At 34.3% G+C, this 23,113-nt stretch overlaps 1 protein-coding gene across 1 annotated transcript; it reads left to right on the top strand.

Moving 5' to 3' along the window:
* The first annotated feature begins 9,339 nt into the window (after window positions 1–9,339).
* On the top strand, window positions 9,340–20,247 carry LOC131150546 (NADP-dependent glyceraldehyde-3-phosphate dehydrogenase-like). The gene is made up of 9 exons (XM_058101331.1): window positions 9,340–9,846; window positions 10,438–10,631; window positions 11,016–11,144; window positions 15,384–15,503; window positions 15,649–15,785; window positions 16,145–16,300; window positions 17,440–17,818; window positions 18,872–18,988; window positions 19,751–20,247. The coding sequence occupies exons 1-9, from the start codon at window positions 9,702–9,704 to the stop codon at window positions 19,862–19,864; spliced, it is 1,491 nt and encodes a 496-aa protein (XP_057957314.1). The 5' UTR covers window positions 9,340–9,701; the 3' UTR covers window positions 19,865–20,247.
* The last annotated feature ends 2,866 nt before the right edge of the window (window positions 20,248–23,113 follow it).

The raw sequence follows: 23,113 nt of genomic DNA on the forward strand, positions 1-23,113 counted from the left end.
AATGGCGAGGCTAGGAGTGGCAGGTTTTATGACGTGGAGATTAATAATTGGGTAAGATTATCAGTATGGTCATGTGTTATGGGATAAGACGCCATGTGGCATGGAATGTGGTATTTTGCTCCAATCAAAAATTGCAACGTGGAATTACGTAATGGTGAGTGGGACTATGAGAATTGAGAAATGAGAAGATTAATTTTTGTTCTCAGGTACGAAGTATTAAATACGTCAAAGATTTAATTTTTTCAATCTAAGAATAGATGCAATACTTGAATTTTCACATATTAAATCTTGCTATTACTATTTCAACCCTTTTTCTAACCGTTTGTAATGAATAAATTGGCTTTACTTCCTTTCAAAAACTTCAAAAATACTCTTTATGTAAAGATAATGAAGGAAATTATAGTTAACAAATTTAATTAACTATAAAGTAATAAGTTGATTAATCGGTGAATGTGAGTAAGAATTAGAGCTTTCATTGCAAAATAAACTAATACCAATGAGTTCTTATGATCAAAGAATAATTACAAAAATTTTTGATTATTAGTTGAAATGGGCATAATTCAATATCCGAGCTGTTGAAAGCAAAAAATACATACAACAAATGTGTGCATATCCTTAAATTATAACAAACAAATAGTATTTTTTATTTTAAAAAGAAAAAAAAAATCTATCAATAGATTCCAAGCAAGTGTAATAATGACAACATGACCAAAATAATTGTCCTTCTAAGATGGTGCAATAAATGATATTTAGCTAAGAACAAGAATATTTAATGGAAAATGAAAGTGAACTAGGGAAAAGAAATGTCGATTAATATTTCTTCATTATCTAGTTAAGATTCTTATCAATCTTGCTTAGGATTTTGATGTTGTTGATATTTACACACACCAATGTGAATGAAATCTCTTTGTTTTGTTGGAATAATGCTTCTAAAAAAAGCTTGGAAAACAAATCCAAGGCCCATGAAAGGTTTTCCATTGCCAAGGGGTGTACCAACTGTTAAGTAGGCATTTTCCTAACTATAACATGGGTAGTGATCATTTTTCAACAAAATAATGTAATATCTTCTAGAGCTGACCTCAATGATGTGGTACCTTAAAACTTTTGTGATAATCATTGTAGCATATTGTTTGAGGCGGGAATGTTATATATCATGTTCAAATGAGTCTTATGATTTTGATGCTTGGCGGTTATCAACGGGCACATATCAACTCAAGATGCACTCTAGCATACAAGATAACCGTAGCCTTTTATCTCTATGTGATATTAATTGTTCAAAATTTAAAAAATTAGAGCATTTAACTTCCTATATTATTTCTATACAATAAGGGCATTTAACTTCCCTTATTATTTCTTCATTATGTTCAAAATTGCAAAAGTTCATTGATAGTGAATCCCTTGTGTTCAAGTCTTCTCTAACATCCTCCCTTGAAAATACTTCCAAAAATTTAAGTACATTCTTCTTTTTCCCTTTCATTGAATTCCACTCCAATGGCTTCTTGTTATAGGAATTTTATCCTAAGGACAATAGTCTTGAGTATCAAGGTTCATATAAGCCAACTACTCCTATTGTTGACAGTGGGAGTGTTAATGAACTCCAACCTTATATGCATGATCCTTCATCAAGGCTTCTAGACTCTCATAAGGGAACCCCCATATGGAAATTAAGTTAGTCCCTATACAACATCCTTCATTCATAAGGCTTCTAGTATATCCTTTGCGAATTTATGACTACTGAAGTTGCTTTTATTTTCACCCACAACAACATTGAGTTGTATCAAGGTATATTTAAGATTTCAAAAGAATTTAAAGTTTATATTATTCCTTTTTTTGATTGATTTTGTGATTAGGCCTAATCAATTTTGTTTGTATAGGAGAAATTTTATGGATTGTTGGGCTTTTGTGGAGCCTAATTGTGTTTTAATTTGGATGCCGACCCGACTCCTATTTAATTAGAGATTTCTATCCTAAGGCTTAGTCCATGGAGCGAAGGCTTGGGCCCCCGAGAAAATTTTGGAGCCCATTTGGAACGGAACCCTAGGCACAACATATAAAAAGAATTGCTTTCGGGTGATTAGAGTTAGTGTAATTGTACCTACGAGAGAGTGAGAGGAAGAGCATTGTATCGCCGCACTCTCTGTGTTTTCTTCCTGATAATATTGAAATCCCTACAACTCCATGGATGTAGGCAAAATTGCCAAACTACGTAAATATTGTTTTGTGTGTGTGATTGATTTTTCTTTGGCGTTATTTTCTCTATTTTATTTCTCACAGGTTTCGAGAATTTGTTGTTTATTCCCAACATGGATGCCATGCATATTCCATTTTACCTTCTTGATTAGAGGCAATCCTTTATTTCTATGTTACCTTTGCATCAAGGATCAAAAAGATCTTAACATGTCAGTAATCTATAATTAGTTCACTCTAAAAGGCCATCTAAAAATGAGGGGCTAGTTGACATTACCGCTAGGAAGCACACCAACCTACTCCTAAAAACCCCTGATTCTTTCAATAGGAAGAGTAAGTGTTTTTTTGTCATCAAATGACATCAGCTCTAGCCAATTATAACCTAGTAGGGTGAACCCAACCCTCATCACAATATTCATTTCCTAACCAATGAGGAAAATGACATTCTTTGAGCTCTCAAAGAATTCAAATTTCACCAACCTATAAATACTTAAAACTTAATACTTCTATCATTTTTAACTACCTAATGGTTATGGGTTTTTTGCAAACATGCTCGACTTAAAGTATATGTAAATGTTCATGAATCTTAGAAAGAAGGCTAATGAAGACACCAGATGCCACAATTGAATGAGGGTCATGAGAAGAAGTAGACATTTAACACCCTTACTAAGGACAAAGAAAAAGTTATGACAAGTTGACCCCAAAAAACAAAACAAAACAAAACAAAACAAAAACTGAAGTGACAAGATAAAATGCCACCACCAAACAATAAGGTATTCAAATTGGAGAACATCTCCCCACCAGTCTCTGATCCCCTTGTTTGGCTCTTCGAGAATAACCATATATATGACAAGCTAACATACATCCTAGAGTTGAAACAAGGTGTTTCGATCCTCACTAGGTCCAGAGACACCAATGGGGGTCCTCTAAGAACTCTCACTCATAAAGTGGGAAGGACTTTAGCTGAATCGGCACTAACTCCCTTATGGAAGTTGCACTTAGTAGTTTTTAAGGGTGAGTGTCACTTTTATCAATTGACTTCTTGAGTTGTTTTCTCAAGCCAAACAGGGAAGTTTTCTTTTTATGTTAACTTAAAGGTCCACCAAGTGAAATTGACCTAGCAAATTCAAAGCTCATGCAAAGGTAATGACAAGCAAGTTACCAAGATGTTAGGGAAATAGGATGAACTTGAGGGTATGATATGAATGGTGTATTCCCAAGAGGAGCGGGAAATTGGGTATTTGAAAATTTCCTAAGTTAAATTTCAAATTACAAACAATATTTCGAAACCTAAGGTCTTTCTAAGCATCAGAGAACCCTTGGAGAATGAGATTCCCGGGGCACTTGAGGAGAATACCATGATTAAGAGTGCCCTTCAAGTAGCGCAGAACGTGTTTGGAAGCAATCCAATGAAGCTGAGACGGTTTATTTATGAACTGAGCCAACTTGTTGACCGAGAAAGCAATTTTGGGCCGAGTAAGAGAGAGATATTGGAGAGCTCCTATAAATTGGCGGTACTCGATCGGATCAACAGGAAAAGATCCATCATTAAGCTGAAGAAGATCCTTGGTGGCAAGTGGAGTCATCACTACCTCGGCACCGTCCATCTTGGTGTGAGTGATCCAAAATATATTTTTTGCTAGGACAAGAATAGCCTATGTTTGACTGAAATCACCTTGACACCAAGAAAATAATTTAAGGGTCTAAGGTTCTTCAGAGAAAAATGATGAACAAGCTGTTGAACAACTTTAGAGATAGCAGCAGAATCACTGTCAATGAGTAAGAGATCATCCACATATACTAGAAAAAATAGTGTAACTTCATCACAATTATAGATAAATAAAGAGGAGTCAGATTTGGACTACTTAAATCCCAATTGAAGAAGACAAGTGCTCAATTCTTGATACCAAACATGAGGTGTTTGTTTCAAGCCATGCAAAGACCTCTTTAACCTAAAAACATGAGAAGGCATATTAGGATCAACAAAAGCCAAAGGTTGAACCATGAAGACATCCTCCTAAAGTTGACCATGTAGAAATACATTATTAACGTCCAGCTATCGAAGTGACCAATTTTTTTGAACAGAAATGGAGAGAACAACTCGAATAGTCATCGGGTTCACAATAAGGCTGAACATCTCATTATAATCAAAACCATATCGTTGATGAAATCATTTGGCCACCAACCTTGCTTTATAGCGATAAATACTACCATCAGGATTTCGTTTGATCTGAAAAACCCATTTGCATCCAATGGGTTTGATGGTTGAGCTTGGTGGAACAAGCTCCCATATGCCATGTTTAACCAAAATGGTGAACTCCTCTAACATAGCATGCTGCCACTTGGGATCCTTCAAGGCCTGAGACACACATGTGGGCTCTACAGGTTGAGGAAGAGGATGTTTTGTGGCTAGGTAAAGGTGTTTGGGTTTATGAATATTATTCATAGACCGGGTAGCCATGGTATGGGTACGGGTGGGCCGGGTTGGAGTTGCAGGTGTGGCGGGGGGAATTATTTTTGCTAGTCAAGATTGTGCGGGGAAAAAGATGGCCGAGAAAATGGAGTCAGAGCTACAGGAGCGCTATCTATCACGGTGGTAGGAGAGGAGCGTATCGGTCCAATAGAAGGCATCGCTAGTATGATAAGATCTTGTGTGTTAGCACGTGACACTAATAGAGAGGGCACAGTGAAATGGGCAGAGGAAGAAAAAGGAAAAATATACTCATCAAAGACCACATGTCGAGACAAGTAGATGCGAGATGTATCAAGGTCCATACACTTATAGGCACTTTGTGAACTCGAGTAACCTAGGAAGAGACAAGGCGTTGATTTTGGTTGTTGTTTACTTGTGGTATAAGGTTTTAGCCATGGGTAACACTAAGAACTAAAAATTCGCAACTTCTTGTAATTGGGTAGGCGACCAAATAAACACTCGAATGGACTCTTATTTTTTAAAATAAGAGTGGGCATGCAATTTATTAAATAAACCACTGCCTGAAACGCATAGGACCAATAATATGGATGAAAACTCACTTGACTCAATAGAGTTAGCCCTATTTCAACGATGTGACGATGTCAACGTTCACTTGTACCATTTTGTTGAGGTGTATGAGGAGCAGTGGTTAGCCATCTAATGGAATTAGAATAAAGATATTGTCATAGAGCATGATATTCCCTCCCCCCCCCCCCCCCCCCAAAAAAAATTTCTAAGTATAAGTGCTTGATTTAAAAGCCAAATTGTTTTCAATTAGCCCTTCTAACTGGAAAAAAAAAGGAGCGAACATCACTTTTTTGACGGATTGGAAACAACCAACAATACTTGATAAAATGATCAACAAATAATGCATAAAAATGAAACCCATCAATTGAAGTGGAAGACATAGGCCACCAAAGATCTATATAGATATATTCAAGAGGATGAGTACTAATAAGAGAAGTGGAAGAAAAAGGCAATTTATGACATTTATTGCATTAACAAGTAGTACAAAGAGATGTTAAAGAGGTACGAGACACTACAACTGGAAAAGGAAATCAACGAATAAGGAAATCAACGATTTTATTCGACGGATGCCCAAGTTGTCTATGCCAAGTGTCAGATCTTTTTCGTTCACCAACAAGTGCTAAAACAAAAGACTTGGTAGTAGGAGAAGCCATCAGCATTGGATAGACACCATCCTGATATTTATCGCAAAGAAGTGTCGCCCCCGTGTTCCGATCCTTCACAAAGAAAATAAAATGGGTGAAACTCGAGATAAACATTATTGGAACGAGTGTAATTATGAATAGAGATCAAGTTCATGTGAATATTGTTCTTGTGAATATTAGGAACACAAAGAGTATTAATGGTTAATGTAAAGGGCTTCGAGGAAGTGGGAAGAGTCATAGTGCTAACATATGTGACTTGCAAACCTGAGCCACGCCAATAATGACCTCATCTGTGCCATCATACTCCGAGTGAACAGATAAATACGTATTGAAGCTTCAATACGTTTCAAGTAGCTTTCGTGGCCAACCAGCATGTCATGAAGCTCTTCAAATGTAAGAGAAGTCTCACGTGCTCGAATAGGTGCTTCAATATCATGGAACTCAGACTGAGGCCGTTGAGGACATAAAGAGTGATGTCATCCACTTAAACAGGAGAGTCAACTATCGCAAATTCATCAACAAGAACCTTGATGGCATGGAGATACTCCGGGACAGAGTGGGACTCTTGCTGAATGAGACACGAGTACGTGAATGATTGGCATACAATCATTGCAACTTGGACTATGCATCATGAGCAGTGGACGAAGTAGCAATGAGTGACATTACTAGTTCGGAGACAAATGCAAGGATGGTGTGAAGGAATCGCTTATCTTTCCTGAACCAACGCCAGAAGGCCGAATTGAGGACATTTGCAGAAGATAATCTGACAAAAAGGTGCTGGTGGGGAGCATCGGTGATAGACAGACAGTGGTCCCTTCAATATGGCCCTGGAAATCATAGCCAATGAGGAAGGAAGTCAGTTGGGCGCGCCATGAAGGAAAGTTGGAAGGGGTCAGCTTCAGAGGAAGCTGGGAGTTAGTATTGATGGCAAAAAGATGAGTGTCACCATTGCCAGTAAGCTCGAAATTATTGACAATCATAGACTTAGAGGATGTGGCCATGAGGGGAGGGAAAAAAAAAAACTCGTTAGAGGAACGTGCTCTAGATACCATATAGAAATTGAGGATCGGAAGTGACTTTCATTGATACAAAGATATCCTATATATAAGGACTGTACAGAGTGTTGCAGTTACAAATTCAAACACACAACAATATTAAAAATATTTCAATAACGTAACAAGAAGATTTTAGACTAGTGGATATAAAAAATATTCAAATAACGTAACAAGAAGATCCTAAGCTATCGAATAGAAAATTTACAAGAAATAAAAGAAATAAAATACAATTAATTTGGTAAAGGAAATCAAGATGGTCACAACTACATGATTTCCTTTATATATGATTTTGTTTATAATTCTTTCAAGATAGTTAAGTAATAACCCAACTTTGCCATCAAATATATAACAACGCTAAGTCAAATGTCTCAAATGAACGAGTTCTAAAATTATAATTTATTCACACCATTATCCATAAGATTCAAGTTATGATCTTTCATCTTTCAAATCATGGAAAAATAAAAGAAGGAGCCAAATTTATCACTTGATTTCCTCATTCGTTCCACCTAAATTTTTACTTCATTCCTTTTCTATTCCATTCTATTACACAAATCAAACATGACATAAGTTATTTAAAACCTAAATTGCAAAATAATTTTTTTATTGGGGAAATAAAAATGTTTGAGTCTGTGTAGACAATGTTTTTGTAAAAATACTATTTTCACATTTTATTTTTAGTTTGGTGGAGTATAGATAATGTCATTAGATTAGCTTATTTCCTATTCTTTTGAGAGCATGATGTTATGGTTTTCTTAGAATTTTCATCATAAAAAGGAAAATTCATAGTCCTAAAGTTATGAAGCATTTCATGTTTAATAATAAAATTAAAAACATAACAAATTTCGTTTTTAAAGAATAGAACATTCAAATTATAATACTTCTATCCAGACAAGTGCCTATATAACTACAAAACAAATATGATGACTTTAATCTTTATCATATAAAAATAAAATAAAATAAAATAAAATAATTATTATCTACCAAAATAATTTTCCGAACCAAACAAACATATCATATATCTTATCCTAATATATATATATATATATTATCCATTTGATTTTCCATTCACATATTAATTGTTTTTTCGTCATCTCTTAAATATTTTTCTGAGTTGCGGAATTTTTTTCATGCATGTGCATAAACTTAAAACTCAAATCTAATGTCGAGAAATTTTGAGTGAATCGAGAACACATGTATCAAGCACATTGCTATCTTACATCTAGAATGAGTTCCCTTTTTTGCCTTAATTTTTTCTTTTTAATAATAAAAATCAGGTTTGTCATGTTTGGTAAATAACTTTTTTAACTTTTAAAAATTAGCTTTTAACTTTCTCGGTAAGCTTTTAGAAATTTGAAACTTTTAAAAGTAAGAATTGATTTTTTTAATTGCAAGATAATTTTATTACATGGATATTTCTAATAATTTTTTAATATTAAAAAATTACCCACTCACCTCTCCCGCGCTCTCCCACCCGTATTTCTTTTCCTTCTTTTGTCATAACTCCAATAAAAAAAACTTAGTGCCATATTGGCATGACATTATATTATACAAATAATTTTTTGATAAATAATTTAATAACCATTTTAAATCATATTAGTTATATTTCTTAATTTATAAAATTATGTTATTAATATTATTGTAAATAAATTTGATGAATAATTTAACAAAAAAATTCATGAGCTGACATATCAATTTTAGTCATTCCAAACATTTCAGTCAATGTATAATTTTTTTTTATCAGACACTTAATATTAGCCTTTTCTTTTCAATAATTGCTTCTCACAAAGGGGCCAAACAACTGTTGCAATTATTTAGCTTTATTTGGATTTGTAGTCCTATTTTGATTGATTGTTTGTGTTGTTTTTGGAAAATATTTAATGTCTTTTTTATCGATAATCCCTCAATACTTATCTTGTAATCACGGTATTCCTCCACAAAAAGTAAGAGTATATCAACAAATAATTGGAGGTTCATCCCCCTTTAGTTTAAAAAAAAAAAAATTGTTTTAATTATTTGTGAAGTTCCTTTTCGTCAACTCCTTTTTAAAAGTCATAGGAGGAACCAAGGTAAGCCTTAGTAAAATTCCACCACTAAAATTATACAAAATTTATCAAATAAATAATGGTGATGTGCTTGGAAGCCCTATTACCATTTTTAACCTTTCTTTTAAAACAAAGGCAAGCATTTAGCCCCTGTTTGGAATGCCTTAAAAATAAATACTTAATACAATGAGTATTTAAACTAAGTACTTACATCACCAAGTAGTGTCTAATTTACACTTAAAAAGTACTTATTTCAAAAAGTATTTTTTAAAAGTAGTTTTTAAATATATATATATTAAAAAAATGAAAATATGTATAATAAATAATCTTTTTTTTCATAAATCTTTTTTAAAATAAATAAATATTTGAACTAAAAAGTATTGAAGTTGATGAGCGTTGATAAGTTCCACATGTGATAAACCCCGAGCCCTGTTTGCATGACGGTGGTAGTTTTGCGTGGGGCCTGAGGCTTTACCCAGGGGAGTTGTGATCCACACAACGTCAGGTTCCATGCCATACCAAGCGCAGCGCAGCCTGGTTACCGATAGTCCAGACGCCAACGCCAGGGCGGGCACCTTTGACTTGGCACGTTTTGGGCCACCAAACAGTTAGCAGAGAGATCTCTCTTCTTCCACCCAAGAAGCTTGATTGCTTTTTGCTTTCTCTTTCCACTCCACTGTTCCACGACTGCACCACTCCCCTGGCCTCTACGAATTAATCTCTCTCAAGCATTGAAAAAGGATCAGAAGGGAGAATTGAAAAGCAAGCACCAATGGCGGGAACAGGAGTATTTGCAGAGATCGTAGACGGAGAAGTGTTCAAGTACTACTCGGAGGGCCAGTGGAAGAAGTCCTCCTCTGGGAAATCTGTGCCCATCATCAACCCCACCACCAGAAAGACCCATTTCAAGGTTCAAGGTTTGTGTTTAATGTGGTCCATACCTAGTTCATGATTCCGTTCAGTATTCAATGTTTTGTGATTGGGCTTGCATTTTTTTTTTCATGCTTGCCTTCAATTTGCGCTCTCTACTCTTTGAATTTGGTCCATACCCAGTTCGCTTTTTCTTTAATTTTCAATATTTTGTAGTTGGGCTCGCGTCTCTTCATGCATGCGTTTAATCTGCACTTGCTTCTCTTTAAATTTGGATCATACCTGTTAACTTGATGGAATTTCGCTGATTTTTCAAGCAAAAAGTTTTGGATTTCTTTAATAACTAATGGGGGAAGTTAAGTTTATTACCATTTTTAGAAAATTCTTTGTCAAAATTTCCTTATTTGAAGAAAAGTAGACATTGAATGTTTGTTCGAGCTTTGTGTGAAGATTTTCTAGCTTCTTAGAGAATTCAGTGTTTCTGCAATTTTTCCGTTTCCTTTCTTCTTCTTTTTTTCATATTTTCTCGGTTAACTAAATTCAGAGCAAGTTCATTTTGCTGTGGAAAATTTGCCATGCTTCTTGGCAGATGATTTGAACATTTAAAATTTGCTGATTTGGGCGTCTGTTCTGGTCAGCTTGCACGCAAGAGGAGGTGAACAAGGTCATTGAAGCAGCAAAAACAGCGCAGAAAGTATGGGCAAAGACGCCGTTGTGGAAGAGAGCAGAATTGCTTCACAAGGCTGCTGCGATTCTCAAAGAGCATAAAGGCCCGATCGCTGAGTGCCTTGTGAAGGAGATAGCCAAACCAGCCAAAGATGCTGCGACGGAAGTAAGTGGTTAGAGAATTTGCATGACAATATATATCATATATGGACAAAGTCCCAAACAAACAGCCTCTGCTGCAAATGTACACAGATTATTAAGTATTACCCAATGCCCATTTGAATCAGTTGTAAAATGATGTAAAATCAGTTTCAAAGTCTCACATTACATGCAATCTGGGATTCTAAAAGTTCTGTTGGCTCATCTAAATGATGTTCAAACAAGGGATTTAATATGGTAAAGGTACTTTTGAACTAGTCAATCATGGCAGCCATCATGATTTAAAATGTCAAAAAGAAGGTAGGACATGGTGACCATGTGAGTTTGAATGGTTTTTATTTGAAAACTGACCTTTGGTTGATATGTGTGTTTGCTTTGGTTTTTGGTATAGGTTGTAAGGTCTGGGGATTTGGTGTCCTACTGTGCTGAAGAGGGGCTTAGGATTCTTGGGGAGGGGAAGTTTCTGGTTTCTGATAGCTTTCCTGGGAATGAGAGGACAAAGTACTGTCTTACTTCCAAGGTAATCTCTGCCCATATTTCTTTTATTTCCTACTTGCTAGGCATGTCCATGGTGATCATCATCATTATTATGTGTAGTGCATGTGTCTCGCCTTTGGTTGTGCTGATCGAGACACTTTAGGGAACCCCATTTTTTGTCTCTACATGAAACCGAGTCAATTGACAAGGTCCTTTTTTTTTTTATCCTTCCTTTAGAAAAATTTCAGTGGAATATTTTCAGGAATATCCACTAGCATCTTCTAATATTTCTGCTGAAGTCAAGAAACCTTCAAAAGTTTTAACAACTGCAAGACTATTGACCATATATTATATTGTTGGCATTTGGCAAACTTTTTTGAGCAACCAAGTATATTGAAGAAGATCAAGTTAGTCAGTTTCTTTAATAATATATTTTGAGAAAGTTTTATAAACATGGGTATGTAAAATATATCCAAAAGATCAAACTTATTGTTTTTTGTTAAAAAAATCTCAAAAAATAACGGTACATGTTATAAGTATCATTATGTGATGTATAGCTGGGGTACCAAATTTATTATATTCGGCTGATATCTAAAGAAATAGCAGAAAAATGCTATAAATGTGTTAATGTAATCTCAGCCAATGGAAAAAGTGAAAGAGACAGAGTTACTTAAGTTGGATATGGTTTTTCCCCCTTGAGGAGTTTGACTATATATTCTAGTTGGTGCATTTATTATATATTAGAATTTGGAAAATTTTGTCAAGCATCCCCATCAAAACCAAAATATTCAGTTGAAAAATCAATACTAATGGAACAAAATGAAGAATGACAAATTTTCTTCTTCACAATGAACAATGTTGGAATTGGTGTATTCCTAAGAGGAGGGTGAATTGGAATTTTAAAACTTCTTCCTAGGTTAAACCAAATATTAGCAGTATTTCGCAACCTAAGGTCTATCTAAAAACAGTCTCAATTCCCCAAGCAATTAACCGATCAAATATTCAAAGCAAAGCAGGCTCAGTAATTCACAATCATACACAATTATAAAACATAAACATTCAAGTGTAGGAATTAAATTGCGGAAATTAAAATCAGGTACAAGAAATGTTATCGTGGTTCAGCCAATACTGCCTACGTTCCCGCCTTAAGCCGCAGGTCAAGGATTCCACTAATTGCTCGCGTAACAGGTGGAGTGACACTGATTACAATACCTTACAGGATGGTGCACTTAGTTCTCCTAACCGGGTCTAAACCAGTCTGGCGCTCTCCTAATCGAGTCTGAGCAATTCGGGACTCTTCACATGGCGAGTCTCCCTCTTTTGACCACACGTCGGGAATATAACAAATAATCAAATATGATTTTCGTGGACAATATACGTGCCTCTCCAATAAGCAGATATGTATCAATACAACCAATACAATTAATTGCACTTCAGTATGATAGGAAGTATAAGCTCAATGAAGTTTATAACACTACTCTCAATATAATGCAAATAAGGCAATTAGTATATGAGAGTGTTTGAGTAGCGATCTTTGAGTCAAGATGAATATATTAATCACAAAGTGTAATCTTAAAGATCTTAAACACACAAGCAAATATCTCAAAAAATGATTTTCAAATATGAAGAACAAGAGATATTCGGTTTTCTAGCTTGTCAAAAATATTTTACTAAAATCACAAAACAAGCTCTTGAATCTTGCAACAAGTATGCAAAGACTCACTAGCTCAAGAAAGTTTTCCCAAAAGAAATTTATGAATTAAATCACAAGGGAAAACTCTTGCTTACTCTCAATAAAATAATATCAAGCAAGTATATGCAATGAGAGTATAAGCTTAAAAAAGAATGTATGAAAAATATGCGCAACAGTATGAAATCAAAGCTTCCTTCTCAAGTTGCAATTAATTTGCAAACTAGAAGTATAACAAATGATTCTCCTCAAAAATGATATTTCAAAACAAGAGTGTAAGGAGAATGAGCAATATGCTTGAAAAATATGGAGTATGAGCAAATGAGAGTATAAAATTTTGAGAGAATTTTTTCTTAATCAATTTTGCTAATCAAGTCCCTAATCAAAGCACATAAGGGGGTATATATAGACTTGGGTGAAAATATGACCGTTGATATTGGGATTTTAGAATTTGTTTAATGAAAAAGTAACCCTAATTACAGCGGTAAAAATATGGCAACACGAGAGGTTCGGTCAACCAACCTATGTAAACATTGAATTTTCATGCTTAGCTCAGTTAACTAATTGAATAAGACGGACGACCAAAAGAAAGGCGATTCTAAACCATTCGTGGGTTCGGTTGACCATGGCAAGAGGCCGGTTGACCATTCATATGGTTCGGTCAACCAGGACGTTTTTTAACTAATACTTCGGTCGACCAAGGTAGGTGAACACCGCCCATAACAAGGCTCGGTCAACCAAGGAAGGTTAGTTCAAAACTGTGTCGGTTGACCAACACAAGTCAAACTTTTGACTCTGGGCTAGTTCGGTTGACCGAGCTGATTAAAGCTCGAACTGGTCGGTCGACCGAGGGCATTAAAACACCCAAAAAATCCAACGTCGGTCGACCGAAGTCTGTTTATGGTTGTTTGATTTCCCTATGATCAGACTATGGTCTTTTGAGTTCATTCATCCCACCATGCATGCAATGCAATTATTATAGTCCATAATATTACAGACCCAAAATATAAAACAAAATGCATTTACAATATAGAACAAATATTTTCTCCTTCTTCTTTTGCTCCTTTGATTCGTCACGGAATACGCCGGATGATATGGTCTTTATGTTCCTCCTGACTTCCATTTCTTCCTTATGTGTGTGCTAAAATATTAAGCCTGTTCAAGTACTAAATACACACATAAGTAACTTGCGGTTTGTCATTATCAAAACCAGGGATCGGACTCAAAAAGTCAACAATCAACAAATTAGTCTTTGAAATAACGCCATCTACTGCATGATGGAATGGAAGTGGCAATGGAAATAAAGAGTAAGGAGGGCCAAGACAAGGCCTTGAGACCTTTGCATTTTCCACTTCACTTTTCTCTTCTTGTTTCTATCCTCATTATATCATGGCATCCAAATTCAACCTAAAAGAAGCTAGAATGAGCAACTCTTACACAATATAATTGGAGTGATGGAGGGTGTAGTGATCAATGAGGGGAAGAAGGGCAGTTATGAAGTTCTAGAAAAAATTGAACTAGCAGTTGCATTGAGCTCAAGTTGCAGAGATACTTAGTGGTGGTAAGTAGGGGTATTTCATGCGAGATCATCCTTTTTTCCCATCAATCCAGAAATGACTAAAGTATGCCTCCTATAAAGTCTTCAAACTCCACATATTTACCTCAGTCTTGTTCCTCGAAAAGTAATTAGAGAAGAAAAAAAATGTTATAGACAACTCACTTTGGTAACTCTTCTCTACAAGATATTTTATCAAGAAACTCATAACTAGCCAAAGCAGCTTGTTATAAAGCTGAAGACCACGCAGGTCGTGGCCTGCAAAATCAAGATATACTGCAGGATAATGCAATTAAGATGGAAGATGATGTTGCTAAATTATATTTTTAGGTTTGATGATAAAGCTAGTAATCTCAAGATTTGTTAAGCTTATAAATCCAAGACTAGGATAAGAAAATACTTTCTTGCAATGGGAGAAGTTGTTGGAGATCACACAATAAGCACATTTTCAAGTTTTCAAGAGCCTGAACACTGTCCTTGTCTAGTGGCACACAATACTCACCTCTTCACTTTGAGTTTTTTATTCTATATGCTCTGTAAGAGTGTCATGTATAAATTTTGAAAGAAATAGACTGAGCAAGGGTGACACAGTGAAATGTTGAAAATTTGAGCAGGAAATTCTAATTTGACAAGAAAATATTCCTTTGCCACCACAATGGCTGACTGTAATCTTAGTAAATTTTTTCTGGTTTTGTAAGATACTCATCTAGCTTTCTCATTTCCCAGGTGTATCTCCAGTTGAGGTTGGCTGCCTTATTAAACTGTGGGAAAATCTAAAATGAAGAACATCTGTGATTCAAATATATATATGTTTAGGGGAATACAAGGATAACTAGTCAGTTTTTTTTTTTTTTTTTTTTTAATATCTTGTTTTCCTAGTGGCTCATTGGTCAATAAGCTTCATTTTCAGGGTAAAGTTACTTCATGCTCTCTGAATTCTGACTTATTCAATGAGGCAAATGCAAGCATATTTTGGTGTCTTGTTTATGTGATTTTTCATGATGGTCTATATGGTCTTTGCTATTACCCAAACGCAGATTCCATTGGGGGTTATTTTAGCTATACCCCCCTTCAACTATCCCGTAAATCTTGCTGTCTCAAAAATTGCTCCTGCACTCATTGCTGGCAACTCCCTTGTTCTGAAGCCCCCAACACAGGTAAGATCACTGGCCCTACCCTTCATTTCAGGTTTTGTGTGTCTGTGTTTTCAATATTTTAATTTGGATGTATTGCTGTTGTTTATGTTTAGTTTGTTCTATAGGTTAATATAACATCATAGATTCATGCTTCTTTTCCTTGTAGGGTGCTGTAGCTGCACTTCACATGGTTCATTGCTTTCACTTGGCTGGTTTCCCCAAGGGCCTTATCAGTTGTGTCACAGGAAAAGGTTCTGAGATTGGTGACTTCCTTACAATGCATCCAGGGGTAAATTGTATAAGGTAATTCTTTCGTTACCTTGAAATCATAAATATTTCATGTCACGACGCAGCCATTCAGCAAATCATGGGATATAGACTTTCACTGAAAAAAAATGTATTAGTAATTTATCTATTTATACATTCTCTCTCTCTCTCTCTCTCTCTCTCTCTCTCTCTCTCTCTTTTATTTGTTGGTGCCTTGGTGGAATAACATGTGCTCCCATGCTGTTACTGGTTATGGTCTGCTAAAGTTGGGTGATGAAAAGTAGCAATATCGGAACCAAATAGGGGTGTGATCCAGAACTCTGCCATTCATATGTTGTGTATCTAATTAGCTTGCACGCTCTCCTACCTAACAAGTATGTCATTCACTTATTCAGCTTCACTGGTGGAGACACTGGAATTGCTATCTCAAAAAAATCGGGCATGATCCCTCTTCAGATGGAACTGGGTGGAAAAGATGCCTGCATCATTCTGGAAGATGCTGATTTGGATTTGGCTGCAGCAAACATAATAAAAGGAGGATTCTCTTACAGGTGAGGGAAACAAGGCATTAACATCTAACTGCTCTTACCATGATAAAATTGTCGAAATTTTGTGGAACCCTCATATTATTACTGACTTTGTGTAGTATATATAACCTATTTTTATGCCATATTAAAGTTTTTAGTTTTTTCATCAAATTTTTGGGATTCTTGATACTTTCTTTTTTTAGCTAATATAAATTATTTCTTTTGGATTCTCTTCAAGGATGGTTTTTATGGACATTTTCCAATTCATTCCAATTATTTAGGAGTTGTTTGGTATATTTTCTATTTTCTGTTCCCATTGTCGTATGCATAAAGATTTATGATGATTGCCATTGTGTACTTTGCTAGTTTTGTTTTCTGTTTTTTTTTTTTACTAAAAGAGGGCGGCACCTCCATTTATTTATTAATTATATTTGTTATTTGTTAGATGTCAGCTGTTTTTGCGAAAACTGTAAACCACATTTTATGGTTTTCGATTGTTTTAGCAATGTGTTTTTATAGTATGTTGATATCTATAATTCACTTTTGTGGATTAAATCTTCATTTTATGTGTAATTTTTAATTACAATTAAAGTAAAGATTACATGAAAGTTTTAGATATAAATAGAACAAAAATTTTCGAAAAATTAATAGAATTTTGAATAAAGTAATAAGTCATTTAAAAAATATTTTTATTATTTTTCAATTGTCATGTTGTTCTTCAAGCGCAAAAAAAAAAAATGCATTTTGAAATATACTAATTAAGAAAAATAATTATAATTAATTTTGAATTTGATAATGATATTTTAATTTTTTATTATTTTTTATTTTCATTATTATAATTATATTTTCTTATTTTTATTTGATTAAAGGACAAAAATGAGTATTTGTTTAATTAAGTTTCTAATTTGTTTTAATTTTGGGAATATTGATGAAATTGGTTGCTAGTTTTCAATTTTTAGTTTCTATTTTTGGATTTTAGATTTTGTTTCTAATTTTTTGTTTCCTTAAATTTTGATAGTGATTCAAACAGCCTCTTGGCTTATCTTTCAAAGAGGATATTCTTGAATTATAACACTATCACTGATTTTCTTGGCTTCTCATGGACCTATTTGCTGCTAATAAGAGATTGTGATTTGATTAATTAGTTTTGTCATCCACTGCAGTGGTCAAAGATGCACAGCAGTTAAGGTTGTGTTGGTAATGGAATCAGTTGCTGATGCTCTTGTCGCAAAAGTTAATGCTAAATTGGCAAAGCTCACTGTTGGATCACCTGAGGATGACTGCGATATCACTCCAGTTGTTACAGAATCCTCTGCTAACTTTATTGAAGGATTAGTAATGGATGCCAAGCAGAAAGAAGCAACATTTTGCCAGGTGTACAAGAGGGAGGGTAACCTAATATGGCCATTGCTTCTAGATAATGTTCGACCTGACATGAGGATTGCCTGGGAGGAGCCGTTTGGCCCAGTTCTGCCAGTTATTAGGATAAATTCTGTTGAAGAGGGAATCCATCATTGCAACGCCAGCAATTTTGGGCTCCAGGTACAATCACTTGTATATATTCTGAATCCCCCTCTAATTTCTGTATGGTGATCTGAACTTTCATATTTTCAATTTTGTGCCCGTGACTGTTGACTCCTAATAATTAATTGGCGTAAAGTGAAGGATTAATCAAAAGGGAGAATAAGGGGCAAATGAGGGAACTCTTTAAGAAAATGAGGGGAAAAAAAGCACGGCAAAATAATTTATGAAAGGAAAAAAAATCAACAGATAAACATTTTGGTTGAGTTTCAGATTTTCAGGCCTTCCAAACTTCAAAATTTTTAAAATTTTGACAAGCTAAACCCTAACGTTAAACTGTGAAGTTTTTGTTTTATAGCATTATTGTTTTTTGTTAATTGGTTGTTGATTATATTTTAAACAAGGCTGAAGCTTTAAACTTTGGTTGAGTTTCAGGCCTTTCAAACTACAACATTTTTGAAATTTTAACAAGCTAAACCCTCCAGTTAAACTCTGAAGTTTTAATCTCATGGGCTGCCTGGTGCAGCCATGAGGTAACCACTGATGATATTGGTGATACAGCCACTACAGTCCTTAGGCTTCCTGAGTTGCAGGAGTCTTTCTGTTAGTGACCATATTCATCTTTTTATTGCATTTTAAGTAGTACTGCACCTCAGCTATTATATGGTTGGTACTATCCACGATCCTAATGGGTTGAGCATGAGACATCCATCCATATTCAAAGACTTGGGTTTAAACATTGGAAAGGAAACGGAGGTAGGGGTTTGGGATGGGGAATGGGCTGCCTCTGATACAATCGACCCCCAAAGGGGAAAAAAAAAGTGTTTGGTACCACTGAAGGTGCATTATAGATATATGCCCACAGTTTTAATATTCTGCAAACTACTTGATAAAATTTTGTTCCCATCTTTAGTCACATTGGTGCATGCCCCATTTTATTCAACATCATTATCTACTTTTACTAATTTCCCCCATTGAATAAAACAGAATCTTGGGATTGAGCAGTGCTTGAAAACATTGAGAACGATTAATTTTTTGTTTCTCTTATGGTATCAAATGGTTACAATGAAACAGGGTTGTGTGTTTACGAGAGACATAAACAAAGCGATTTTGATCAGTGATGCAATGGAGGCAGGAACTGTCCAGATTAATTCAGCACCAGCTCGCGGCCCAGATCACTTTCCTTTCCAGGTACATTCCGGCCCCATGTGGGAAAATATTAGGGAAAGGAAAATTCGAAGGAATTTGGTCATCAAAGAAAGGGAAGGAAAATTAAAAAATATACCAAATCATTGAATAAATTTTTTGGTTTTAACATCATTAAGACTTCAACACTTGATTTTTCTTAATTTTTAATCATATTAGAACAAATTTTCATTTTTATAGTATTTGATAAATAGAGAAAATGTTGTGGAAAATGAGTTTCTTTCTTCTTCTTTTTTCCCTTTTTTCTTCCCAAACAAAATCCTTGATCCAAACAGATCCTCTATGTCCTTAGCCACTTGGCATATTGATGTTTCAAATTTATAAATTTTCCGTCTTCATCATATTTTTTAATCTTTTGAAGTCTTCAGAAAGGTTGTGGATAAGCCATGTGCTTTTCATCATGGGAAATCCGCTCTTCATGAATGAAAACCGCTGTTGAACTAGAAATCCCTTCAGCTACTTGAATCATTGAAATTTCTTCTTTGAATTTCATTTCTAAGTACTTACAAAATGAGAAATTCACTCTTCTCAATTCCATTTTTTTTTTTCAAATACCAAATTCACCTTTCTTATCTTACATAGTTCACTTATTTGCAAAATTATTACCAACTTTTGCCATCATTCATGGAATTCCCACTTTTCCAAGGTAGTTTCCCTGTCAAATAGAAATTTTCAATTTCTTTCTAGGAATCGAACCCACTGTTGTTTTTTGCATATTAGGTAAATTAATGGTTCCATATTTGACAGGGTTTGAGGGACAGCGGAATTGGTTCCCAAGGAATCACCAACAGTATCAATATGATGACGAAAATCAAGAGCACTGTTATCAACTTGCCAACCCCTTCTTACACAATGGGTTGATAACCCAGTAGCTTATAAATTACAAGTAGGTTGCAGCTTAGCTTACTAGCATAATCAGCCAGAGAGATGGATGTTTCTCGGCATGTTTTGTTATTTGGCCGATGCGAAAGGTGAAGGGTGGGATGAACCTTGTATCTGCTATGTTAATGTACCTTCTGTGTTTTAAAGGAAATGGGTTGAGCCTGGGATCTGCCATATACCTTTTGTCTTGTAAAGGAAAGGCTTCTTGTTATAGGAAACCTTTAGGGTGAGAGTTGAGCCAAACCCTGTATTTCAGTACTTTAGATGCTTTGTACAATTGTTGCTTATATTGAGTTTGGCAAAGGGCAACCAACCCTCCCAGTGCTCATTTGATTAAAGCAAGTATGCAGTTTGTGCTCGCAGTTTACTGTTTATCTTTCTTCCTCCCTCTCTGGATTTGTGATGAATATCATGATTTCCCCTGTTTTTATTATTTTGTTTTATTTTGTTTTTTGTTTTCCAGATTGGACTGGTGTGGGGGACCTCTACTGCATGGGGAGATCAGTTGATGCGTAACCTATCAATAATAATGCAATTTTTTATTCTCATTTAAAGAGGAATTTGCCATTCTTTCACCTTTTTTTATTTTTCAAACTGCAAATTCATGGCACAATTGAGTTGCCAGAACTTAGCCCACAAGAAAAATTTTACGGCATTGAGATGGCAGTTCCAACTTCCAAACAATCCCCTAATATGGAGTGTTATGGAAACCAATATTGCCAAAGTATTCAAACCATAATGACATTTTCCCAGTATTGACTATTGAAGAAACCTATGTTATTTGATCAGTTTTGTAAATTATCCAAGTTATTCAGTTCGGCAAATCAAGTCATGATTTTCAAATCGAATTAATCAAATACTTGCCCATTTCACAATCTCTTTTGTTTGTGCTTTATAAAAATCCAAAAATGGTTGGGGAGGATTTTCGCTTCAACCAATGAACTACTTAAATTTGGGCTTGGTTTAGTTTAGTTTACTTTCGCTCTTCAACATTTGGTGTGTAAATATATTATTACACACACATCATGTTTGATTTATTTTGCAAATTAGAACCGTTAAGCGATGGCCATGTCATTATTGTTGAAGAAGGTCAAGCTCTAAAGTGACTGTGAGTTCTTTGTTAACTTATAGAATGATAATACTAAGTATTTTCTTTCATTTTCTTAGTTTGTCATTTTGAATATTGCATATTTTGTTTCTAAAGAACATATATCTATGTTTTAATGTTTGTAGAAATGTGTAAGAAGATTGGATGAATAGCTTTTAGATTTTTTTGTTCTTATATATGCTTTGTAATTTGTCTCTCTTTCGGCATGATGGGTTATTGCAAATTGTTGTCTTTACGGAAGCAGAAAGTTGTTCGATGAAATGTCTAAGAGAAATGAGTGAAACTTTTTAGGTTAGTTTGCTTGGTAGTGGTGTTCCTTTTTGGGTTTAGTGGCTTGGTGGTTTGATAACAGTGTGATCACTGACTGAGATAAAGAAAGATTGAAGTTTAAATTACTTTTTATTTGTTAAATTAATTCTATATTTTTTAAGAGAATACATTAAAATTTAGGCAATAACTGTTTTTGGCGGCTAGACAAAAAGAAACTATTTTAGATTCTTTTTTTTTTTTTTTGCAAAATTCATAAACTATTATAAATGTTGTTTTTGCAGTGATTTGTTAGGCACTTGAAAATGATACCCTTTCAGAGAGAACGTGGTAAAAGATGTTTTTCGTAAATGACATTGTTTTTCATTTCTCCTTCTCTAGCGAAAAAATATTGAAAAAAAAATATTGTCTAAACAAAATTAAATCCTCTAAAAAATATGTCTAAAAAAGTAAGTTCATTCAAGAATTTATCCCTACTATGGTATGTTTTATTTTGAAAAAAAAAAAATCTCATTAATTTGGGACTAAGAAAACACATTACCCTTTCTCTTTCTTTCCAAACTAATTGTATTTCACTAATCCTATGTTTTGAAGCATAGATTTCAAGTTTTGGATTTAAATTTGTATAGATTTGGATGAAATGTAATTTAAAATTCTGTTATCAGATCTTGAATTTCGAGTTATATTGAATGTGGATAAGATGTAATATAAAATTATGTTAAAATAAAATTCAAATTCGAGAATAGAAATCTATATTTCCAAAGGCAACATTTAGTTCTACTCCAATTCATACATCCAAATGCAAAGTCTCCAAAATTCTTTATGAAAAGGTCATGGCAGCAAGCACAGCCGCACAGGGGCAGCAGGTTCTTCTGCAATGGCTGGCTCCTCACTTGAAATAAAAATGAGAATACAGGAATGGGAAGTCAGGGAAAAGGCGGGTGCATCTTGGAGGGAGAAACTGAGATGAAGAAAGGGTTATTATTATTGTTATTATTATTATTATTTAATGAGTGGTAGAGAGAGTTAGTATTATTATTTGTATATTCCAAACTAAAAATATTTATTTAATCGATATTATATAAGACAAATCGATTTTAGTTTTAATTAAGTATATGTTAAATTTAATATTTTAATTACTAATTATTATTTTAACAGTTTTGTGTTTATTATACTCGAAGTAATTCTTAATTGTCAATATAAACCATGTTCCAATTTCGTATTAGAGAATGTTTTTCTTCTTTATTTTTCTTCTTCAAAACAATTCTATTTTTTATTTTTTCTTCTGATTATATTTTATTGGGTAACTAAATGATACTACATCTCCTATAACTCTAATGTTTTTCAGTAAAGAAAAAAGGAGGTCGTGTGAAGGGTGACTATATGCTGAGAAATTTTTTCTTTATGAACACTAAATTAACTTTATGGACTGTGGTCCTTCCATGCTATAAGTATTTGTGTTTTATTTACTATTCATTTTATAATATTTATTTATCTCTTCTATTATTTTTTCCAACAATCTTAAAGTCGAATTTTGTTTTCAATTCTAGAAAAAAGAAAATGCAAATTGCATATGAATATATGTCTAACGGTTTAGGAATTTGATTAATTTGTGAAATATGATTATCTGGGCATTCTTGGTAGCTCAAAAATTATGTCTTATTTTTCTGTTTATTCCTATTTTTAAAATCAAATGAATTAAGCCATAATATTACAAGTCAAATACTAAAGAATTAAGCCATTTTGAAATCATCTCGCCAATAGGAAATGATTCTATATGTGCTTGAGACAAATTGACTTTCTTATATTTATGTGTTGATGAAACATTAGAATGGGTTGGTCTGCTACTGTTA

This window comes from Malania oleifera, chromosome 3, assembly GCF_029873635.1.
Source record: "Malania oleifera isolate guangnan ecotype guangnan chromosome 3, ASM2987363v1, whole genome shotgun sequence".
In the NCBI taxonomy this organism is placed as follows: domain Eukaryota; kingdom Viridiplantae; phylum Streptophyta; class Magnoliopsida; order Santalales; family Ximeniaceae; genus Malania; species Malania oleifera.

Coding starts and splice junctions, on each gene's coding strand:
- LOC131150546 (XM_058101331.1), top strand. CDS start 9,702: ATGGCGGGAACAGGAGTATTTGCAGAGATCGTAGACGGAGAAGTGTTC. Junction 11,145..15,383: donor AGTACTGTCTTACTTCCAAG/GTAATCTCTGCC, acceptor ACCCAAACGCAG/ATTCCATTGGGGGTTATTTT. Junction 18,989..19,750: donor CAGATCACTTTCCTTTCCAG/GTACATTCCGGC, acceptor CATATTTGACAG/GGTTTGAGGGACAGCGGAAT.